The sequence below is a fragment of the Anabas testudineus genome, chromosome 5 (genome assembly GCF_900324465.2).
Source record: "Anabas testudineus chromosome 5, fAnaTes1.2, whole genome shotgun sequence".
Taxonomy (NCBI): Eukaryota; Metazoa; Chordata; class Actinopteri; order Anabantiformes; family Anabantidae; genus Anabas; species Anabas testudineus.
Genome location: NC_046614.1, coordinates 12,095,759 through 12,117,800, shown reverse-complemented (window position 1 = coordinate 12,117,800; position 22,042 = coordinate 12,095,759). Strand labels below are relative to the sequence as shown.

At 40.4% G+C, this 22,042-nt stretch overlaps 2 protein-coding genes across 5 annotated transcripts; one reads left to right on the top strand and one right to left on the bottom strand.

Moving 5' to 3' along the window:
• Positions 1–1,714: 1,714 nt before the first annotated feature.
• b4galnt1b (beta-1,4-N-acetyl-galactosaminyl transferase 1b) lies at positions 1,715–13,712 on the bottom strand. Of its 3 annotated transcripts, none has more exons than XM_026349993.1 (12): positions 13,021–13,712; positions 8,074–8,158; positions 7,252–7,474; positions 6,979–7,155; positions 6,351–6,457; positions 5,889–5,926; positions 5,626–5,806; positions 5,190–5,282; positions 4,886–5,073; positions 4,661–4,801; positions 4,307–4,544; positions 1,715–3,204 (listed from the first exon to the last, which is right to left on the bottom strand). In XM_026349993.1, the coding sequence occupies exons 3-12, from the start codon at positions 7,464–7,466 to the stop codon at positions 2,987–2,989; spliced, it is 1,596 nt and encodes a 531-aa protein (XP_026205778.1). In that variant the 5' UTR covers positions 7,467–7,474; positions 8,074–8,158; positions 13,021–13,712; the 3' UTR covers positions 1,715–2,986. The 3 variants fall into 3 exon arrangements, with proteins under 3 accessions (XP_026205778.1, XP_026205779.1, XP_026205780.1); XM_026349994.1 differs by lacking the exon at positions 13,021–13,712 and adding an exon at positions 12,041–12,278; XM_026349995.1 differs by lacking the exon at positions 13,021–13,712 and adding an exon at positions 12,069–12,278.
• A 188-nt stretch (positions 13,713–13,900) lies between these two features.
• Positions 13,901–20,939, top strand: os9 (OS9 endoplasmic reticulum lectin). 2 transcript variants are annotated; one of them, XM_026349992.1, is made up of 15 exons: positions 13,901–14,196; positions 14,617–14,799; positions 15,052–15,115; positions 15,209–15,285; positions 15,527–15,625; positions 15,812–16,013; positions 16,263–16,418; positions 16,528–16,643; positions 16,798–16,856; positions 17,073–17,157; positions 17,272–17,469; positions 17,615–17,816; positions 18,242–18,409; positions 18,881–18,990; positions 19,884–20,939. In XM_026349992.1, exons 1-15 carry the CDS (start codon positions 13,996–13,998, stop codon positions 20,019–20,021), a joined length of 2,058 nt encoding a protein of 685 aa, XP_026205777.1. In that variant the 5' UTR covers positions 13,901–13,995; the 3' UTR covers positions 20,022–20,939. The 2 variants fall into 2 exon arrangements, with proteins under 2 accessions (XP_026205777.1, XP_026205776.1); XM_026349991.1 differs by having other exon boundaries at positions 16,798–16,861; positions 17,075–17,157.
• Positions 20,940–22,042: the final 1,103 nt, after the last annotated feature.

The following is a 22,042-nucleotide window of genomic DNA, read 5'->3' as shown; positions in this document are numbered from 1 at the left end:
ATTATTATATTGCATTTAATTTTTATTTTGTGTCAACTTCTGTGAAATAATTTTTTTAATTTCACTCTGTCTTCGAACAGTTACTTTTCTATTTTAACATATGTGCTTTGGTCTATTTTTTTTTTTAAATGACCAAAAATACAAATTGAAATTAGTTTTAAATCTGATCTTCACCGTGTCAAAACAGTTAACCTTGTTGTACAGCGCCCTCTAGTGGCGACATCTTACAAATTATTGTTGGTTATTATGAATTAATGAATCTGATTCTCTCAAATGGATCATTTGCCTATATTAAACTTTTAGATTTTATGGATTATATTTTAAGACAAGGAATTTTTTAAAATGGTGGTAAAAGGTGGCATCTGTGGCTTTAACAGGCTGAAGCACTGAGAACATAAACTAGAACAGCAAACCTCTCTAAAAAGAAAACCAGAGGTCCTGTTTGTATATTCTGCATGGTTATATGATGCCAATTTCCCATATGGGTCTTTGAAAGACATGTGGGCTGCAACACTTTAACACTTGAGACAAAGACCTTCCCGGAACAGCACTGCTGCCAACAGTCATTGGATCCGTGTAAATGAGACCCATTGTTCATTTACTGTACACTGTCTGGGCATGTGAGGTTAGAGACACACTATCACCACACCCACACTGCTTCAATTAACACCATCTCCCACAACTCGTCTGCTCACAAACATGTCCGCTGTATGTGTTACAGCTATGTAGTGACTCCTTTTTACCCAATATATGAAGTAGCATCACAGAAAAACTAACCTGTATCTAAAAACTGGCTCTGTTAAAAAAAATGTGAAGTGTGTTTTTTTTTCATTTGTGCCTCAATCAGAATAACTAAGCTAATTCAAAACTGCAGAAAAGTGTGTGTGTGAGTGTACATGGCATCTTAAACCTTGAGGTCGATTTGACCCTAGTCTGTGTTCACATTAGTTTCCTACTGTAGTTCATAAACGTGCAACTCAGGTTATCAAGAGACAGCAGACTGGATATGTTTCCTGTAGCCAAGAATGACTTTCACCCTTTATTCCTTATCCTTCCTGTCACTGTCACCAAATTACTCAAAACCTCAGTCAACTTTTTATCATTGGCCATCTGCCAGCAATAATTTGAGGATGCATTGGGTTTGTTTTCCTTATTTCTCGTACCAGTAAGACTTGAACCAACATGAAATGGACACTATATGCCGTAAGGGCCGAATCTTGAATGGTGTAAGTCATGATACAACATTTGCTTAACTCTGGAAAAATATTATGATGGGAAATAAGTCTGTAAAAAACAGCGACACTATAACCGCACAGTTTTTTCGAACTGGACAGGGATGCCTTGAAGGCACTAAACTATAAATTAGACTGAATCACTGGTTTTAACGTTGCCACCTCACAAATGCAGCACACATATTAGAAATGTTTTTTTTTTTTTTTCCCACAGATATTTTAATATGTCAATATTTGAAATAAATAGATAAAAATTCTCACACATCAGACGCTGTGATCATATGACTCACATCAGTGGTTCTTGTGGGGAAGTAGGCAAGTTAAATAATCATAATAGTTTCACTCAACAAGTTTCTCTTCAACATTTTGGTGTATATAAAGAAAAAAAAATGGAAAAGCATCACACAAAACAGTTTTAAAATATTCCTCCAGAGATAAAAAAAAAAAAAAAAAAAAAAAAAAACTACTACAGGAATCTCAGGCGCCTCCTTGCTAAAAAAAAAAAAAAAAAAAAAAGTTAATAACAAATTTGACTCTTTAGGAAACAATAAAGTGACGAGGGCGCTGTCTAAAGGCCAAAGTATAAAAGAACAGTATCATTACAATTAGCAGTGAGTCTGTCAATCTCTGATGCACAGAGTATAAACGGGATTTTTAAGCCTGGTGCTTCAACATCTCTCCTTGTTTTATTGACTTGTCTCCGTGTCACTCACAGTGTTCTTCTCACGTTCGGACTTCTCATCAAAACATACCACTTCCTCGATTTGTTCAATTTTGGTTACCCTTCTTTCTTCTTGTTACAATGAGAAAAAATAAACGTGCACTTTGGTCAGTGGACGCTGTCTGTTAGGCAGCATGTAAAAATGCTTTCATTTTCATCGTTTTCCATCAGCGTGCGCAGACACAAATACTTTACTTCAGATGGTTGTTGAAGAAACTGGAGAGTGAGAGACGGCTCCCAGGTCAGGTAACATCAGATACGACCGCAGATGCGTGGGACCAAAGGTTTCTCCTCCTCACATGTGATTAATCACACATAAAATCACACGTTTCTGGGTGAGCAGGTAGCAAAACTGTAACAAAAACAAGAATAAAACATCCCAGAGCCAGCAGCTATAATGACATCAGTCATGGCGCACATAGGTACCACATGTGAAAGGTTTGTGCGACTCATCAGCCACTGATCAAATGATGCCACTGCTTTGAGTCTGCACGATTGTCAGTTTGTCCTTGCTTACGATAAGTCCCAGTTCTCAAGGCGCTCCAATGTCACTATTGCTCAGTTTTTCTTTTTGTTTTTTTTTTGTTAGTGCAAATCGAAGGAGGACACACAAACCTCAACTCACAATATACTAGAATGACAATTAAGGGACTCGGACTGTCCAGATGCTACCCGTTTCCCAACGCAGCCAGATAAAATTTGACCAACACAAAGTATTAATCCCTTTATAACCTGTGAATTACCTTTGTAAACAGGACAATGTGTTTGTTTTCACTCCAGATTAGAGCCTGAACTTTCATTTCGGGTTTCTGGATATTTACTGCGAATAAGAGCTTGCTTGTTAACAGTAAACACATGCTGAAACTGCTCTAATGGCACTTTTCTCTGTGGTTAACAGCCTGAAAACCTTTTCCATATTTTCATAAACAAAAGTGGTGGCTGAAATCTTATCTGACGTGACGTGGTGGAGGAGAACTTCTTTGGCAACTCAGAAAGAGCAGAGAAACCTTCAGGATAAAGAGGAGACAAGGACCTAATTATGAGTCAAACACTGAAACCGATTCTTGAAGAAGAGGAGGCCATTCTTGGTGTGTGTGGCGTCAGAGGAGGCGGGCGGGTATCGAAACTTGGCGTAAGTCTTGTCGCTCTCAGACTGGCTGACCCAAGGAAGTTTGATTTTGGTTGCGTGATTGACAATGACATCATCACAAGAGCCCACATGTAGAGATCCCAGGCCATCGATGAAAAACTCTGCAAAAGAAACACAAACAGAAGTATTCAGTTAGATTTATGCAAAAATCAAGCAAATGAGGGAATTTAATCTCAAACGTACAACAGCTATGCTGCAATTCTAGATAGACTAAATATTAATAAGTATATCTTAATATATACACTGCTTAGAAAAAAACAAGATAGCACTTAAATCACACATCTTCATGCTCACAATTGCTCTTAATTAGCAAATTATTAAAGCTGAACGTCACAACAAAACGACATACCTAAGTTATCAATTCATGTATTCAAGATTCAAGATTCAAGAAACTTTATTAATCCCACAGGAAAAGTGTTTAATATTCTTTTTAATATTCAATTTTAAACCTCAGTCTCACGCAAATTGCATGAACCTCATCACAGTCAACTCATAATACGACTGAGAAGTGTCTATGGACCCTGCCTACTTGCTTGCACTCCCAACAATGTTTGACCATGCTCCCGATGAATCAGCAGATAGTGTCCTGGGGGATTTCCTCCCAGATCTGGATCAGGGCATCAGTGAGCTCCTGCATAGTCTCTGGTGGAAGTTGGTGGTGTCAGATGCACTGATACATAATGTCCTTTAGGTGCTCAATTGGATTTAGGTCAGGCGAGCGTGAGAGGCAATTAATGGCATTAATACATTCATCATCCAGGAAGTGCCCACACATTCTGGCCACATGAGGCTGGGCATTGTCCTGCACAGGAGGAACCCAGGTCCCATTGTACCAGCACAAGGTCTGAGAATTTCTGTGAGGATTTCATCCTGTTACCTCACAGCAGTCAGGGTATGATGACTTGGAGATGACATGACCCAAGACCATCACTGACCCACTACTACTAGTCATGCTTGATGATGTCACAAACAGCGTCTCTAGACTGTTCCACTACTGTCGTCTGTGCTCAGTGGCGGATCTAACGATTTTGGTGTTCTTTGGTAAATGTTGGTAGTACAACTTATGCTCACAGCCCAGGACCGTGCAGCTTGATTGACATTTATATGAATAAACATATAAATGCTAGAAATCCACCGACACTAATGTCCAGGTCCCATTTTTACTGTATGTGGATTCTGCCTGAAGCACAGCACTGTACTCACCTAGGTGAGCGACTCTGGTGAGGCGCGGGTCGAAGCCCACCTGCTGAACTTTGTCAGTGCGCGCCAGGAAGAAGTTAATAACCCCGTCAGTGACAACACAGTTGGGGAAGCCTTGAATGACATGATGATATCCTCTCCTCATGTGTAAACAGTCTCCATCCTCCTCTCCTGGCTCAATGGATATAGTCTGTCTGTAGGTAGCAGTATACCCGGTAGCCTCCCGCACTGCACCACCCACCTGGAAACGCACACAAAAACACACACACACACACTGATATTGCTAATATCTCTTCATAACCACCACACTGTTACAGTCCTACTGTCAGAATAGCAGTTTATTCCTCGGTTCCTCACCAGATCCAGTGTGGTCCTCTCCAGAACATCCACAAGCTTCTCCAGCTTTGTGTTGGCTGTGAAAATGAAATCGTCATCCACCCAAAGCACATACTTTGTAGTCACCTGGGAAACTGCCAGGTTTCGTCCAGCAAACCAGCCCTACGACACATAACCCAGAGCTTAAACAACAAAGAGCATCGACAGAGAGAATTGAATTGAAAAGACTTCAGTTTAGGTCCTCACCTTTCCAAATGGCATGATGTAATGCTCGATGTAAGGCCCGGAGATGGTTTTGGGATTTTCGCTGTCATCAGCAATTACTATGGTGACAGTAGGGTAGTATCTTCTGACACTGTCGATAAGATCCTTAAGCTTATCATACCGCAGGAAAGTCTTTGTAGCTATGGTAACAAGGGCACTGACATTGTAGTCTGCGGAGAAGGGAGATCACACAACAGATAATCAAATGATAATTAAAAAATAGCAGCTATACTCTTCCTGTTTTATTATATGGCACCATGTTTGACTCTCTGACATTACGTTTTACCTCCTTTGGATCCTGTGTTGTACAGTTTAGGCGTCACACCATGACGGATCTTGATAGTAAAGATGGCTTGATGTCCTTCTGTCTCTAACTGCACTGAAAGACACAAATTTTAATTTGAGTAACCTTGTTTACTACTACAAGTTCAAGCTGTGGTTCATTCACCCCTTTAAACAATGTCCTGAATCTTATATTTACATAGTACCCACAAAACATGCCATGGTTGTTAGCACCTTCACGATAGTTAATTCCCCATGTTATTTGAGGCGTCCAGCTGCTGGCTATAGTTTTACATTTAGCTTATCCAGTACAAAGAGTGATATCCGCCTTCTCATCTTACTCTCAACAAGAGGGCACATGTTGCACTTCACAAAATATTCAAATTTAAAAAAGATCAGATTATATGGAGACAAAAAAGGATATTTGTTTGAGGCCTCACCTGTGTCTGCAGTGCTGGGGTGAAACAGTGTGTTTGTGTAGGTGACAAACTGCAGCTGTCGGTTCAGGTTCGGCAGGAGGCTGCTAGACAGAGTCATGTGCATCTCACCATCACCTTTGATTTTCACCCCGTCAACGTCTGCTGCTACATTCAGCGTTCCCAACGTGGCAGTGATGTTTATCTGCATCAGGGAGGAAATAAAGTAGATGAAATACAGCGCGTGACCAATGTAAAAATAGAGACAAGCATGTTGAAATACTTACTGAGTAATGGTCTCTAGGAAGGTTGTGCAAGGCCAAACCTGAAAGTATACAATAACAATATACAGACTTAGCTGCTGCAGCCACTGTAGCTTGTTTAGTCAACTTCCTGTCTTCAGAAATTGGATAAATATGATTTGTTATTTGTGAGAATGCTGCTGTTAGTACAGTTTATTATATTATGTACTTAATTATACGCCTTCAACTCATTACAGAGAAGTGTACAGTTACAATAGTTAAACTTTATTGGATTTCAGCTAATTTGGTGGCATATTAATCCATAGTGACTTCATTATTTGTTTATTAATAGTAAGCATCAGGACTCAGCCTGGACAGGTCACCAGTCTTTCTCTACGCTGATCCACAGACATACTGTACCTCTTCATCATTGTGTAACCACATTTAACATATTGTGTATAGTTACGTATGTGTATAGTCTCAGCCACTCACTGCCTTTGGTCTCACCTGGGATGATGATTGTTTTCAAGGGTCGGACCTCCACACCTTGTGTTGGATACTGTAAGGGATTGTTAGCCTCTGCAAGAATGAGAACATCTGCAGGTGTCTGTGACCTGATGGGAAAAATTCACATGGGTACAATACATACTGATTCTAATGCACAACATTCACAAGCATAGTAACACAACAAGTGGACAGAAACGTTGCAGCGACTGTCTTTTTGTCTTTGAAAATAAAAATGAGCTGACCCAATTCAAAAAGATGGTGAAGAGATTTCAATAGCAGCTATTAATAAAAGACCCTGTTACCTTATTATTGTGTTCTTGACAGAGAAGAACAGCTGGTCTACAAACAATTTAATAATGAAGTCAGTAAAGAAGGAGCACTAATGTTTTTCTATTTTGATATTGTTATCATAAGTGATTAAAAATCAAAGAGTTTAGGATGTGATTGAAGCTGAATTTAGCACCTGGCAAATATTTAAATAAAAAGCCAAAATAAAATGTCACTTAGGAAGTTTTTTATTTCACTCTGTGATTCACTCATTACAGCTACGAATAAGGTGACGTTGCTCGATCGTTGTTTTTCGCTGGCTGTGGACCAATATACCACAACTCAGATTCATGGTGTTTACCTTCGCTGGAAACTCTTGTACTCTTTGGCCCGTCTCCTCTTCATTTCCTCCAAGTCAGAGGCCTCAAAGGCAGTGTGGAGCGGGTGAGCAGACACCCGTGGGAATAAGAGTTGAGCGAAAGGCAGGTTTACTCCTCCACTCTCACCCTCACAAATACACCCATTACGTGCCAGTAAGCTAGGAAGGGATCATCAGAGACACTTATACTTACATGTATGTGAGGAAAGCAGGTTTTAGCTAAGGTCTGCTGGGAATAGGATATTTAACACTTACTTTGCCACATTATCCTTCACATGAAAAGGGATGCTGTCTAATTGATGATCCTGTTCTGACAGTCTCTCCTCCAGATGCCTCTCCAGTATTGGACCTGGCCGATGCCACACATCCACTGTGGTGTAGGCTCGAGTTGGCCATGAATGGAGGAGGGCTAGTACCAGCACAACAGACACCAGGATGGCGAGCAACACAGTCTTCCTCAGGGAACGCATCCTAAAATCTGATACAGACCAGAAGATAGAAGTCTGTCCTAATATACTTATGCCAATGTGTTTGTGCTATAAAAGTTAGTGGTAGCTTAATACAAAAACTTTTTTGGCTCTACACAAAAACTGCACTTGCACATGTGATAAAGCACCCACTGTCTGACACAAACAGCGAATTACTGAAGTGATGCTTTTATTATGACCTTTTAACAGATTTTATGATCATTTCAATGTGACATAGACATAATGACTATGGGTATTGAGATGAATTCTGACTGGTGCATCCTTCATTTACCACCAAAATTTCCTAAATGTACACATAGTTGGTATTTCTCTCTAAATCTAATCTAAAAGATAAATGTTGTTCAACCATTGTGCCTCCACAACAACAAGAAAAGAACTGTTCTAAGAAATAATTTAAAGCTCTGTATTGCCATGTCAGTCACATTCATGATGAGTGTATGTAAAGTTTCATTTGCAACAGTATGATGATGTGTGAAGTTCAAAAATAGAATTTTGTATTCGCACTCATAAATAAAAACCTCGTATTTCTGCTTTTTTGTTCATATCTCGAAAAGTCTGCTTGTTTAAAAACATTCATAATATACTCAACTGCCTCTATCCAGTCAGTGAAAGTGCGTCGTCTGTGGGCACCTGCATCTCCAGGAACCATGTAGTTGCAAAAATGAGTGAGTGATCTGGAAACAAGAGATAATGAACAAAATATAAATACAGCAGTAAAAACAACATAAAACATCACAGACTAGTTCTCAAAGAAGCACATATTATTCAAAACAACTGCATCGTCGACCATAACACTGTTGAGAGTCCATACTGTGCTTCTTCAGCTGCCTACATGCTGTTACAGCTCTCAGGGGACATGGGAGTGACCAATCTACAGTAATTGTAGCAATTTAAAAACATCTATTTAGTGGAAACATCAGGGCAGCACAATAGTGTAGTGGTTAGTACTATAATAATAATAATAAATTTATTTATAGAGCACTTTTCTAAACATATGTTACAAAGTGCTTCACAAGAGAGACAAAAACACATGTAGCCCAACAAGATCAACTTGAGCAAGCACTAGGCAAACAGTGGAGAGGAAAAACTCCCCCTAGAGGAAGAAACCTCCAGCAGAACCAGGCTCAAGTTAAACGGCCATCTGCCTCGACCGGTTGGGGTGCAGGAAACAGTAATACAAACAAAACAATAATACAAACACAACTCACAACAACTACCGCATCAGTCCTTGGGAAGACCAGTTCCAACGTAAAGACATTGTAATCTAATGGAGAGTTTTGCAGTGGGCTTAGAATTATCTAAGAGAGAATCTGTGCAGGGCAAAATGTGTTTGGCTATACGTTGTGGGCTGATAACAATTATTTCTGTTTTGTCAGAATTCAGCTGCAGGAAATTTTGAACCATCCAGTTTTCTATTTCATTTATACACTGATGTAAGGACCTCAGTGCCCAGTGGTCAGAGATCTTAAAGGGACAGTACAGCTGAGTGTCAACAGCATAGCAATGAAAGGAAACTACAAATAATATGTCCCAAAGGGAGCATATACAAAGAGAACAAGATTGGCCCCAGCACTGAACCTTGTGGGACTCCGTACTTTACAGGAGAAAAAGATGACTTGCAGTTATTAACAGTAACACAAAACGATCTATCGGACAGGTATAAGGAGAACCAGTCCAGTGCAGTGCCTTCTATTCCAGCCCAGTGCTTTAGTCGGTCTAACAAAATTTGGTGGTCTACTGTATCAAAAGCAGCACTAAGATCAAGAAGGACAAGAATAGAGCACATATCAGCGTCAGAGGCCAACAGAATGTCATTAGTTACCTTCAGTAGGGCGGTCTCTGTGCTGTGGTGTTTGCGAAAACCAGATTGCATCTCATCAAAAATTTTATAGTTGTCTGCAGCTAGAAATAAGAGTTTAGACACGTACTTTTCTAAAATCTTTGATATGGAGGGTAGTTTGGAGATTGGTCTGTAGTTTTCAGGGGATGAGGGATCTAGACCAGGTTTTTTTTCAAAAGAGGTTGCACAAATGCAATTTTAAAATAATCTGGCACAATTCCAGTGGACAGAGAAGTATTGAAAATAATCAGGAGAGAGGGAGCAAGCAAATCAATGATCGAGATTAAGAACTTAGTTGGGATGACATCAACTGGGCTGGAAGATGGTTTCATTTTAGAGACAGTTTGTAGTAGCTCAGATAGGAAATGGGAGGATGGGAGGAAACTGGCTTAAACTGCATTCTCTAAAGGGGTGTCAAACAATAACTGGTGAGGAGTTAGGGATAGGAGAAGTTCTGATTGATTCTATTTTACCGTTAAAATAGGTTAAGACCTTCTCACACTCTGCATCACTTTCAGCCGGGATGCTGGGATGGGTTTACTAACTTGTCAACAGTCTGAAATAAAAACTTAGGATTGAGCCCACAAGTTCTGTTACTGGATTAGTGTAGATGTACTTTCTTAGGTGCACTTCCTTGTCTATGGTCTTTTTCTTTGGCCCTTTTCCCACTTCTCTATTTTTATGCTCTCTGTCAGCCATAATAAGCAGCAGCAGGTCTGAGAAGTATTTAGCTCTGGCATTCTTTAGCATCGTATTGTTGCGGAGTAATGCTTCTTTCATAGCTTCATAATGCATTTGAAGTCCAGTTTTCTTCCATCTCTGCTCAACTTTCCTACACTCAGCTTTACAACTACGAATGCTGACATCTATCCGAGGCTGTTTGTTGGTGTCTTTACGGGACACATTTGCAGTTTTTAAGGGAGCAGTAGCCTCTAGCGCAGAGGCACAATTCTTATTGAAAAGGCGGACGATATCATCAACATGTGATGTGCAAGAAATATCCTGCTTCAACATAGAAAAGGTGCTAGTTAACTTAACATTGGATGAAGACAAATATCAAATAAGACACATTTATGATCAGAGATGGAGTCCTTTAATTGAATGGAATTTAGAGTCAATCCTAAAGTGAATATCAAGTCAAGGGTATGCCCATGGTTATGGGTGGGACCTCTGATGTGTTGAACCAGGTTGAACGATTGAGTAAGACTAATGAACACCCCGACCACCTAATCTAGGGGAGGTAAAATAAATTAAATTTGGGGGACAGAGCTCTTGCCACTGGATACACTCACCTATCCTCAGCCAGGTTTCATTTAAGGAAAAGAAGAGGATAAAATCATTTAAGAGAGATGTTTTGTTAAAGAGGGATCTAACACTTAGAAGACCCAGTCTTGTAGTAGGGGCACTAATATTAGTACTGGGGTTGGTCAGAGGTGTAGCAAGATTAGAATAGTTTCTTTGTACTGCTCTGTGACCTATTTGCTATCCGCCATTGATAATAACTGGAATAATATTGACACTGATTGGACCTTTGAGGGAGCTGGTGAAACGCCTCACTGATGAGGAGTTACACCTGCTCCCCCCTTGATGATAACCTGTGACAGGTATGTTATCATGAGGTGGGGATTACAGAACAGAGAGGGGAGGTGAGGGGAGCAGATCCCTGAGATGAAGGTAGGAGGCGAGGATCTCCAGGTGCTAAAAGGAGGGACGGTCAGTCGTGAGGAGTACACTGAATATTAGCAGTGAGCATGCGGCTGCCATGACAGCTGGGATGCAAACCATCATTCCTGAAAAATGAGGGTCTATGCCAAAAAAAAAAAAAGATAAATAAAGTTGTCAATAAATCCTAGATGCTGGGACTTGCAGGCAGACTGGAGCCAGGTATGAAGACTAAGGATTCTGCTGACACGTCCTATACCTCTCCCTAGATTGGGAATAGGGCCAGAAATAAAGGACTTTAAGAAGCTAAAAAGGGCATTAAAGTTGTTCTTAGTCAGTTCAGAGTGCTGGGGAGTGACACACGTGAACGATGACCCGGACAATGGAAGATGGAAGTGAGTCTAACGGACTTGGCCGTTTATCCAGAATGACCGGGACTGTGGCACCAGGGAAGCAGTGAGGAGCCCCGTTGAAGAACCGGATGTGTCTGATTATGGAGTCACCAACAATTAAAGTGGTCGGAGAGAAGAGGGGCTGAGGAGAGCGTTCCGAGCTGAGACCACTGGAGTTGTCCACGTTCAGAGCGCACGCCGTGCGCCTGAGAGACGTGAAGGCTCCTGGTCCCGGTTCCTCTTCTTTCCATGCGTAAAATCTTCGGCCCACGACGGCTGATGGTTCGGAGTCGAGCAGAGGGGAAGGTCTCGGACAGCTGGGGGGATCCCACGGAGCCGTGTCCTGGAGGGCCGTGGGGAGTGAGAAAATCCGCTTGGACTGCTCCGAGGCCACATCGACGACGCTGGTCAACAAGGACTCCTCCTGTCGAAGTTCATCAGACAGGCGACGGATGTCTTCCTTCAGGTCAGCGATCTTCTTGTTGGCTCTCAGAAGCAACTCAAGTCCTCTCCGGACGAAGTTGGTGCTGGAGCAGCGGCCGCCATGTTGTGCTTTTTAGTTGTTAAATACCAACGAAAAATAACTAGTTAGAAACACGGTTTAAAAGTAGATCGTGTTCATGTGGAGATATGAGAAAGTGGGGAAAATACAAGGAGATTACCAAAGTTTAGAGCAGAAGAGTTACGAACCCAAGTTTTGCGTGCGTCCGCCTCAACCTGAGGTCAAATCCACAAACCGGACAGTGCCTTTCTGTCCACATGTTCCCACTGTGCCTGTGCGGGGTTCCTCAAGATGCTCCAGTATAATATTCAAATGGAGAGATATGGGTTGCATTTAAAGTTATTATCCCAGGGAGGTTGTCATCAGTATTTAATGTAGATAGATGTCAGAATTAAGTCTATGATCAAAAAGTTTGTTTTGCCTGAGTAGTTGAGTAGTGGCAACTGAGGTATATAAAACTGCCTTTTAATTTTGATGTTTAATTTATGTTCACATCCCATTCTTGTATGTTTAGTACATGCCACAAGAGAGGAGAGAGAATAGTATGGAGTCATAGGGAAACAGGTCAGTCAGAATAAAACTGCGCTGTATTAGCTGTGCTGTTGATTTTAATTAACCTAAAAACGAGTCCATGAGGAGGTTTGAGGCGCTGAGGGACGCTTCATGTGGCTTCCTCACAAGCTGTGATACGATGCTTCACATAACAGTGACTCACTGTTATGTGAACCCGCTTAACCATAAGAATATGTGAAAGAAACGAAATTATCTGTAAAGAAATCCGCTTTTGAAAACACTGATGCCTGGCTACATCCCCCCAGACAGGCCCATTAGACCACACTGCCGTGAATAAGACCGCAGGAAAAATAACATGCATCTGTTATCTTTCGTGTAAATCGTTTGCCTATACGGTGAAACACATAATATTTATAAACGAAGATACAGTGCATTTAGCCGACACTTATCTTGGATCCACACAATAATAAAAAAAATCCCGCATTTCTTTTGTTATCATGTTTTATCCAGCAGGGAAATCGTCAAATGTTCATCCAAAGCTGGAAACCCCGACAAAATGAACGTGATGTAGTCGGAGCTGCATGTAGGCCTCTTATTGCAGACAAACCACATTACAAGGGAACTCACCTCAATCCAAAGACGCGCAGTCTCCGCTGATTCACCACCTGCATGGAGGTCGCCCTTTATGATCGCTGGTTTTGTTCTTACCTCGGAGCTCTTGGGAACGGGATTAAATGTGAAAGAAGCGAACAGTCTGCCGACGACCGCGCATCGCAGCACTGCAGGATGCGCCCGACGCTCCCTCTGCAGCAGCGGCACCTCCACCACAGGGAGAGCCCACCGCACCGCACCGCACCGCACCGCACCGCAGAGCCAGCAATCAGCGGTCAATCAGCAGAGGCGATACAACACTGTTCGTTAACAATACAGCCTATTGGTTTTCTGTAAACGATTACATTCCAGCACCAAGACCTGCGCGTAAACGCAACTTAACAATAACGACTGCCTCTGTGTGGATGGGTGTGTGCTGCTGTTTTTTGTGTGTGTGTGTGTGTGTGTGTTTTTCCTATGTGTGGTATTCCGGCACGTACAGCAACGTGTATCTGATGTAATTTTGGTTTTATAATTTTGTTCACAGGAGCTTGTCATGATTTGTTTGTTTCATTTGACCACATATCCATATTGGTTGCGGCATATTCAAACATTCAGTTGAGAAATAGACACACATTTTCACTGTTTGCCTCTTGAGCATCAAATTGAGATATGTCTACTTTTAAAATGTTTAGAAGAATCAGAATCAGAAACAGTAATCTAGTGTTTCTACCAAATAGGTTAATAACATACAGCCCGCATGATTGTAATTTGGTCAAATTAGCTTCTGGCATGTCTAATCCGTGGGTCCGTTGAATTAAACCTACAGACCCACAGACGTGCGGTGCTTAGTGGAGATGTTTAGTATCACAGAAATGTCACACCGCCCATTCCAATATTTGCTGGTGCGCAAAACTAACATACCGCTAGAAAATTGGAACCCAGTTGACAGACACACATCTTAGCCAATGAGAGAGCAGTTCTCCTCACGTCGACCAATCAGCTGCTACCATGTCAGGCGTTCTGTGTTTTGTTGGGAGTATGAGGAGAGAGGCGTTCATCATGGCCGCTTCCTTAGTACGGTGGCTTAAAAGATTGTGTGTTTTCTTGCTGGTTTGTCCTCTCTGTGTACCAGCCTTCTTGAATTTAGAGGAGCTAAATGAGATGAAGTATGGCATTCAAATTCTCCCCGACCCCGTCATCCTGGGGCAGGTGAGTGAGTGAGAGTGTTTGGGGAAAGCTAACAGTTAACGCCAGCCGGCTAACTAACGTTAGCTAGACATTAGGCTACATTACTGTTAGCTAGCGTCTTTCTTTAACGTAATTAACACAAATAAAGGGTAACCAGTGTTCAAGCTGGATGAGATTTATTTTGAAATCTGTTGAAATGTGCATTTTGCTTGTAGTTGACACGAAAAAGTGTTGATATTAGAGTTGTTTCCAAGTGGTCTGCGCAGGAGTCACGGTTGACAGCTGTCACAACACAACCTCCAACTATGTGTAACTTTTCAAGATTGTAAATACATATTTATAACTACTACTACTACTACTTAATCCACTATAGGTTTTAAGTACTGATGTATGACATATGACAGCGATGCTGCCGTTTAAATACACGCGTTTCTCTTTTAGACCAAAACAGAGGAGGTTATGATGGTTTCTAGTAAATACAAGCAGCTGTACGAGTGTCGTCTTCCAGCCTTGGCTCTCCGCTTTCACCAGGACCCTGCTTCTGAGCCTGACGCAGAAGGGTACACTGGACCAGAAATCCCAGAACTGCTCAGTCCAATGCACAATGCCCCGTGTCTAGTGAAGGTTGGTATTCTGCTGATCAGCGAGATCTACTAGTCAGATATGTAAGCTGTTCTAACTAATTAAACAGATTAATCTTTAAACGGATTAACTATTGTATTCATCAAAGCTAGAGCCATTACATTTGCTTTGTGAAACAAACATGCTAATCTAATATTTTTCTTTTCCCTGCACAGTGATGTCTAAATTTTCAATCAATTCCAGTGTCACTAAATTGCTGCATACTGAAATGTTTGCTGTCTGTGTTTTCTGCAGACAAAAGACTGGTGGACATATGAGTTCTGCCATGGTCAATATATCAGACAGTACCACCTTGAAGGTACAGTAAGAACTTTGTTTTAAATAAGATCACTGTTCTGACCATTACTTTGACAGATGAGTGGTCAATTACATTTTGTTCCTCTCTCCTCAGACACAGAAATCAAGGGGGATATTCTCTTTCTTGGTTATTATGAGTCTGATTTTGATTGGACTAATGAAACAGCTAAGGTAGAGTTGCCTTAATTTTTATGACTGCATTGAAAAAAACACTAACAGGACTATATTGTATAATATGACCTGAACTCTGGCTTTTGATTTGGCAGCTTTTAGTAATGATAACTACCTGTGAATCTCTACAAATGCATTAGAGTCACCATATTGAACTTGGTGATGCAATTGAATATCAGTGTGCAAGATTATTACAAATCAGTTCAAAAAACATCAAACGTATTATGTGTTTATTTACCAGGCCTCTAAACAGCACAGGCTGAAGCGATACCACAGTCAGACCTATGTAAATGGATCGAAGTGTGACCTAAATGGAAATCCCAGAGAGACTGAAGTGCGGGTGAGACATTCGAACTGAAGAGACATTTGTATCTCATCCTACCAGCATGGCTTTCTTGTTTTGTTTAGGTTTTCATTTCTGCTTACTACTCCACAAAGAAATGGGAAGTCAGCATGAGTACACATTGTATATGTACATTTATATTAAATGATGTATCCTAAACTGTTTTTATTGTATCATTTGCAGTTTTTATGCGAAGAAGGCTCTAGTGATTACATTGCCCGAGTAGATGAGCCTCAGTCGTGCCGCTATGTGCTCACAATTCACACTAGTCGTACCTGCCAGCATCCATTCCTGCGGCCCCCATCTACTGCCAAGCCCCAGGGTATTGTGTGCCAGCCAGCGCTAAGTGCCCAACAGTACATGGATTACGTCAAGGCTCAAGTCTGTGAGTTTAAGAAATTGAAAGTTACTGTGACGCAGTATTGGATAATTTCTAGCCTTCTGACTTTATTGGTGTTTCCTGTTGAAGCAGGATGTAATGTACTGTACTGTACATGAAGCAGCACATCATGTCTTCGGCTTGAACAATTTCCTTTTAATTTTTCCATGACACATGTTGATTCACGGTCTAAAACCATGAGAAATACTGAGACTCGTTTCCTATCCTCTTCCGTACTTCCTTGTCTGTTCACAGCGGACACAAAACGCAAAGTAGAGCAGATCTCAGAGGAGCTGAGAAATCTTGACGAGATGTTGGCCAGTAATGAAGGAGCAGATGGAGCAGTAGAAGTAACAGCAGAAGAGACATCACCTGCACCCAGTGACATCCCAGAACAGTCAGACAGAAAAGGTGACCTAAGTTGTAGCAATCTTTAAAGGAAATAAACATATCCAGTCTGTGTTTTTGAAATTTCTATTATGCCAGTTACAAATGTAGCTATTTTTTGTGTTTGAAACAGACAGTGCTGAAATATCTGAGGATGCTGGCTCAGAAGAGGCAGAGGATTCAGATTTCTGGGAGGGAGTCACAAAACCAGGGAGTTCAGAAAAAACTGCCTCTCAACAGGAGAGTCAGGTATGAAAATCGGTTTTCTATATCAGTGAATGTTGCTTTGCTAGAGTTTGCATGTTGACAGTAAAGCCCGACTTGGCACCTCTCTTAATGCCCTCTGACCACCAGAGGGCAGAGGTAAGCACAGCGCTGACCTGATTATATTTTTCCCTCACAGGTAGCAGATGATGAATACAACTCATTTAAAGACAATGAAATTATTGATGATGATGATGATGAAGGTAGGTGCTCTGGACTAGCTCTAGACACAAACACACACAAGTAAGATCGATGCCATGTAAGATTGCTTGCAGCACAGTGGAATTAATAATGTAATAAAGAAAGTCTCTTAGACTCTTATGTCTGTTCACTTGTGTTCTCTAATCGGTAATTAATTGTTTGCCCTTGTTCAGTGCTGGAATTTAAGTGCTTTCTGTCTTTGGAAAAAATTTTAGTAGAAAAATTCAACTTTAAAATCATCACTGATCCAGCAGACCTGATGAAATTCGTCCAACACCTCAAAGAGAGTAACAGGAAGGTCAGTACTTATCATAATACTGTAATACCTTTTTTGTACACCTCTTGGAAAATGTTTCTGGATAGTCATTTTATCTTATATCATATTTTTATATGTTTTATTTTATATTTTTAGAAAGCACAAAACCAAGAGAAAAGTCAAAGAGAGAAACCAACAAGTCAAAGGGTAACAGAGAAGCACATTGAGAAAGATGAAGATGAACACCTACTGCAGGAGTTTGAGGATGAGATGGCCGATCTCTCTGTGCCATCTAATAAGATTGAAGAAATAAAAGAGGAAATGCAGAAGGAGTTTGACAACATCATAAACGAGGTTTAAGTCCACATACACGTTTGTTTGTTTGTTTTTTTACAGGGATCATACTTATCACAGTATTTTGGAAAAACTTGCACAGTCTAATCATGTCATGCAGAGTAGTGTGCTGCTTTGACTTGATTGACTTTTCTCTATGCTGCAGGCCCAGCAGGAATTGGAGACAGAGGGTCTGAAAGGGGAGTTTGATCGTACTCAAGCAACACAGACACTGGAGACCACACTGGACAAGCTACTTGACCATCTGGAGGAGAAAGATGTCCAAGACCCAGAGCAGGAAATGCAAGGAGTTCAAAGACCCAGTGACCTGACAAGGGGCAGCCCCAGCTTGGCTCCAAAGCAGCCAGGTAATCAGGCTGCTTTCCCTTCCATGGTCACTTCTGTTTAATCTGTGTCCACCTCCATCATCTTCATATTTCATCCATCTGCACGGTAGATACTTGTTGTGGCATTCTCATCCTAGAATAGATGCACACATGAACTAAGTTTGATGCAAAAACAAATGGGATCCCCAAGGAAATCTAAAAATGCTAACGGATTATTTATTTATTCCATGTTTTTCCTTTGCTGCTGATGTATCTGGGCGATTATCAATTAAGTCAAAAGTCAAAATTGAAACAACTAAACAAAATCAAATCTGTGACACATGTGATGGTCATGTAATGCTTGTTATTCCACATTTGTGGTTCTTACCACCTCCATCCTGTGGACTTTTCCGGTGGGTTCTGAGGTGAACTATGTTGTTTGTTCCTCTTTTGTCTCATCACCCCAGACCAAGCAAGTGACGACCATGTTAAGATCAAAATTACTAAATATAAGACAGGCAACAGCCCTGATGGGGAGATCAAAGTTCAGGAGATGGGCGAAGGCGACCCCCAGTGGCAGCACATAAAGGACGTGGTTAAAGAACAGCTAGAGAAAGCAGGACTGAAGGCCGAAGGTATGAAGGGGATAGTGCCCGAAACACTTACAGCCCTTCCTCTTTTTTTATCTCTTATTGTGAACATCTAGTTCTGTATTCTTCCCATCTTTTCCAAAAAGTGTGTCAGATTGAGGCTTTTTAAAGATTTTGTTGTTCAAAAAAATACTTCAATCATGTAGCATGCAGTATGTAGCTCAGACATTCCACCAGGGACCCAGTGAGGTGGTTACATGTGATATTTATTAAAGACTGTATATCAGAACAATCAATTAGTTAAAGCTTATTTTAAAGATCATCATGATCAAGATCACAAGATCATTCTATGACAAACCCATGCGTCTTTCTTTTTCACCCACCATTTTGTCTGTGCCATTCTTCATTATGCTTACTCATCTTGAACATGTGGCACAGTTTTCTTACTCCAAGGTATTTGAAGGTACATGTGTTTAATTAGCTAGCCCTCTTTTCCCCCGTTTTCTTTTTCTTTAGGTAAAATTGAAGTGAAAATCTTGACAAGAAAGAATGCAGAGGAGGCAGGTGATCAGTGGCTGACTGAAGAGGATACAAAGTCCTTCAGGGAGCTCCTCATAAATCTTCTGGTAATCTGTATAGTGATAGTGACTTTTATTGCATTTTGAGCTTCACATTGTTACATTTCTAGGTATATTGTATATACCTGCATAAGAAACTGTTAAGCAAAACAGCTTTTAGAGTAAAATTGAGTTTAGTCCATCCAAAGTATTTGAACAATGTGATCTGGTGAAAAGAGCAAAGATTATATGTGCGCTGAGCAGCTGGTCTGAGCCGGAATGTCAAGGAAGGGTAGATAGCTATTGTTGAGTCATTGTAGTGTAATAATGCGACTAGAAAAAACTGTCACCAGTGACCATTTTCAAATGAAGTTCCTTTTAGTGCCCTTTACTGCATGGGCTGTTACGTGAAATTTATATATAGTGTGAAAATATTACAAAAAGACAAGTAAGCACATTCTTCTTCTTTATTGCATTGATCAGTGGGAACTCTGAAGTGGCAGAGGAGTAGGCAGATATTTATGCACAAAGACACATGGGATACAGTACAGTACTTACACACAACCACATTATCGGACATGTTGTTAAATATGAAAAGTCATGACTAATGGGTGTAACAGGTTTATACTACCTTGCCTTTTTACGAGATATAACCTACAGATGAAAAGCAGTGTGGCAAGTCACACAAGTTTCCCCCTACCTCACTAACCTGATTTCAAAACTTGCACATAGTATACTCCACCTTTTGGCTGTCAACCTTAACTGCACTGCCAAGAAACAGACAACTAATATTGTATGTGTTTTTCTTGTCATTAGCATTCAGCGTATAATTATGAAGATTGTCAAATGTGTAATTAGCTCTTTCTTTTGTGGGAAACAATATTGAGTGTCAAACAAAATTAACATTCAGTACAAAGTTGTGAAAGGATAGTTTTCTTACCTATTGTGTTTTCATCCGCCAGACTGGAGGCACAGAAGAGGTCTATAAGGAGCAAAAGAGGCAGCAGGAGTTGGAGAACAATTATAGGTTTGTGTGGGGAGAGTCCCAAGAGGAGTCCCAGTCATCCAGCACCTCTGACTCAGATGATGTGGACATTTGAGCACATTCTGTGTAGTGCACCTTACATGGACCTGCGGGGAGGGGAAAAAAATCTGAAATGGAGCCTTCATGGTTTTAGTTCTGTACAATGTTTGCACATTCAGAAAACCTGTTTGTGTGCTTTGACTTGGCAATATGTGTCTGTAGTAGGCACCGTTTATACATAATGTTGCATGATGAAATCACAAATGTACTTGTGCAGCAGAAGGAAGTTCCCTCCCTTTTTGATGGGACTCAGTTTTGATAGACGGCTAGCAATGTGCTCTACAATAGGTACCTTTTCTAGAAATATGTCAGTGACTTTTATTGGGCATTTGTTCTGTTGTCTGCTACACACTGTGTCCACACATAATCTGGTACTTGTATTGCTGTTGGCAAGAAAAGCGACAGAAGAGGATTAGAGTTTCTATTGATGGTTTGTGTTACAGAGGTGTTTGCAAACAGGTAGTGGCACTTTATATTTTTAGAAAAAGCATCTGTAAACACAGCACTGTATCATTGTTTTACAAACAACTGGATTCTTCTTGGGTTGTCGTGTGCCGTTAAAGGGATTTAAAAGAACAAGATGTAAATGAGTGTAGAAAGCTACAACTCTTAGCTGTGTACTTTGTTTTTGTTTCTGACAAGAGCTTATCTATATTTAATTACTTTAATTTAGCTACAGAAACCAACAAAAGCTCTGTCAGTCAGATTCAGTGTACCAAAATAACAAATCTACATAAAACTTTTGTTTAAAAAAAAAAAAAAGAAAAAAACTTGATGTAAAAGGGCTCAATTTGTACAGTTTGTGAATAATTGTGGCTACTTGGAACTCAACATGTACATAATTATTGCGAGAATATGTTTTTGAATTCATCTGTTGTATATTAGCACAAAGTAAGTTGGGCTTGATTTGCCTGAGTAAATATGTTCAAATGTGTGAGAGTCCAATCGTGTATGAAACGTATTTTACTGTAGGACTGAATCATATACAAACTTTTTCAGACACATAATTGATGCGTTTGTTTTCAACAAAACCTGTGTTTGAAAGCTTAAGATGAGGCAGTAGTAAACACAAAAAAGGCTTCAGTCATTTTGGGTGCCTTATTTTGTTATCAAACTGCATTTGTCTTCACAGAATCTAGATTATTCATGAAACTGTCTCGTTTTGACTGGTTGTCCAGGATAACTAATGCAGTGAAAGCTCAGTGAACCCAGGTAACCTAAAGAGGGCATAACTGTGTTGATGTTGTGATACATTGTTTAAAAATAAACAATGACACAGAAGTCCTTTTTATTCAGATGTTTAATTTTGCTATATTGTTTTAGTGTAACGTACTTTATGATAGACTTGATTTTTCATTGACGTCTGCCCTGAATCAACACCGTACACACCTTCTGGGCATGTCTTTTATACTGCACTGACAAAGCAAACAGGTGTGACTGAACTACTCATTAACATATTTTTTCAACTGTTGGCATGCACTGTAAGTAACAGCTAAAATTTAATTGTAAGGTAGGTATTAGGTATTATTAAAGTAGCATAGCTCTGGTGTTTACCATGGTGGCATTCTCAGTGTTTGAGGTATTTGTTTTTAGGTGTTAAAAAAAATCACAAACATCAAATGCTGAAGTAAATATAAAGTGTGATTTACTGGCAGCAAGCAGCATACTTTGATTTTTCATTAATTTAATATAAACAGCTATATTGATTATTATGTGCTGTAGTACTGTATAAAAATGAAAGATGACTGGGTATTAGGGACAGGGATTTCTGCTACGTTGATGCTCCAAATATGTTCACATTTTAGGCTGCATCTGGGATGAGCCCTTTGGGTTCTCCTACTTGTGATTGGTTCAGTGCCTCAGCTTCAGTCTGCCACAGTAATGAATCCACACACAGCTAGGATCCTTTAGAGATTGTGACACTGTAAACTCATTATGCACATTTTCACTATTTATTATGTTCATACATGTGTGAATAGATATATTAGCACAATATAAATAGAACTGACATTGCCTGAAATATGTTCAAATGTGTGA

Excerpts from the sequence above, each read along its gene's own strand:
- b4galnt1b (XM_026349993.1), bottom strand. The coding sequence starts at position 7,466 with ATGCGTTCCCTGAGGAAGACTGTGTTGCTCGCCATCCTGGTGTCTGTT. Across the intron at positions 4,545-4,660 it reads AGAGGACCACACTGGATCTG|GTGGGTGGTGCAGTGCGGGA; the intron begins GTGAGGAACCGA and ends GTGCGTTTCCAG. Across the intron at positions 3,205-4,306 it reads CACCAGAGTCGCTCACCTAG|AGTTTTTCATCGATGGCCTG; the intron begins GTGAGTACAGTG and ends TTTCTTTTGCAG.
- os9 (XM_026349991.1), top strand. The coding sequence starts at position 13,996 with ATGTCAGGCGTTCTGTGTTTTGTTGGGAGTATGAGGAGAGAGGCGTTC. Across the intron at positions 15,116-15,208 it reads CAGACAGTACCACCTTGAAG|ACACAGAAATCAAGGGGGAT; the intron begins GTACAGTAAGAA and ends CTCTCTCCTCAG. Across the intron at positions 15,286-15,526 it reads GGACTAATGAAACAGCTAAG|GCCTCTAAACAGCACAGGCT; the intron begins GTAGAGTTGCCT and ends TTTATTTACCAG.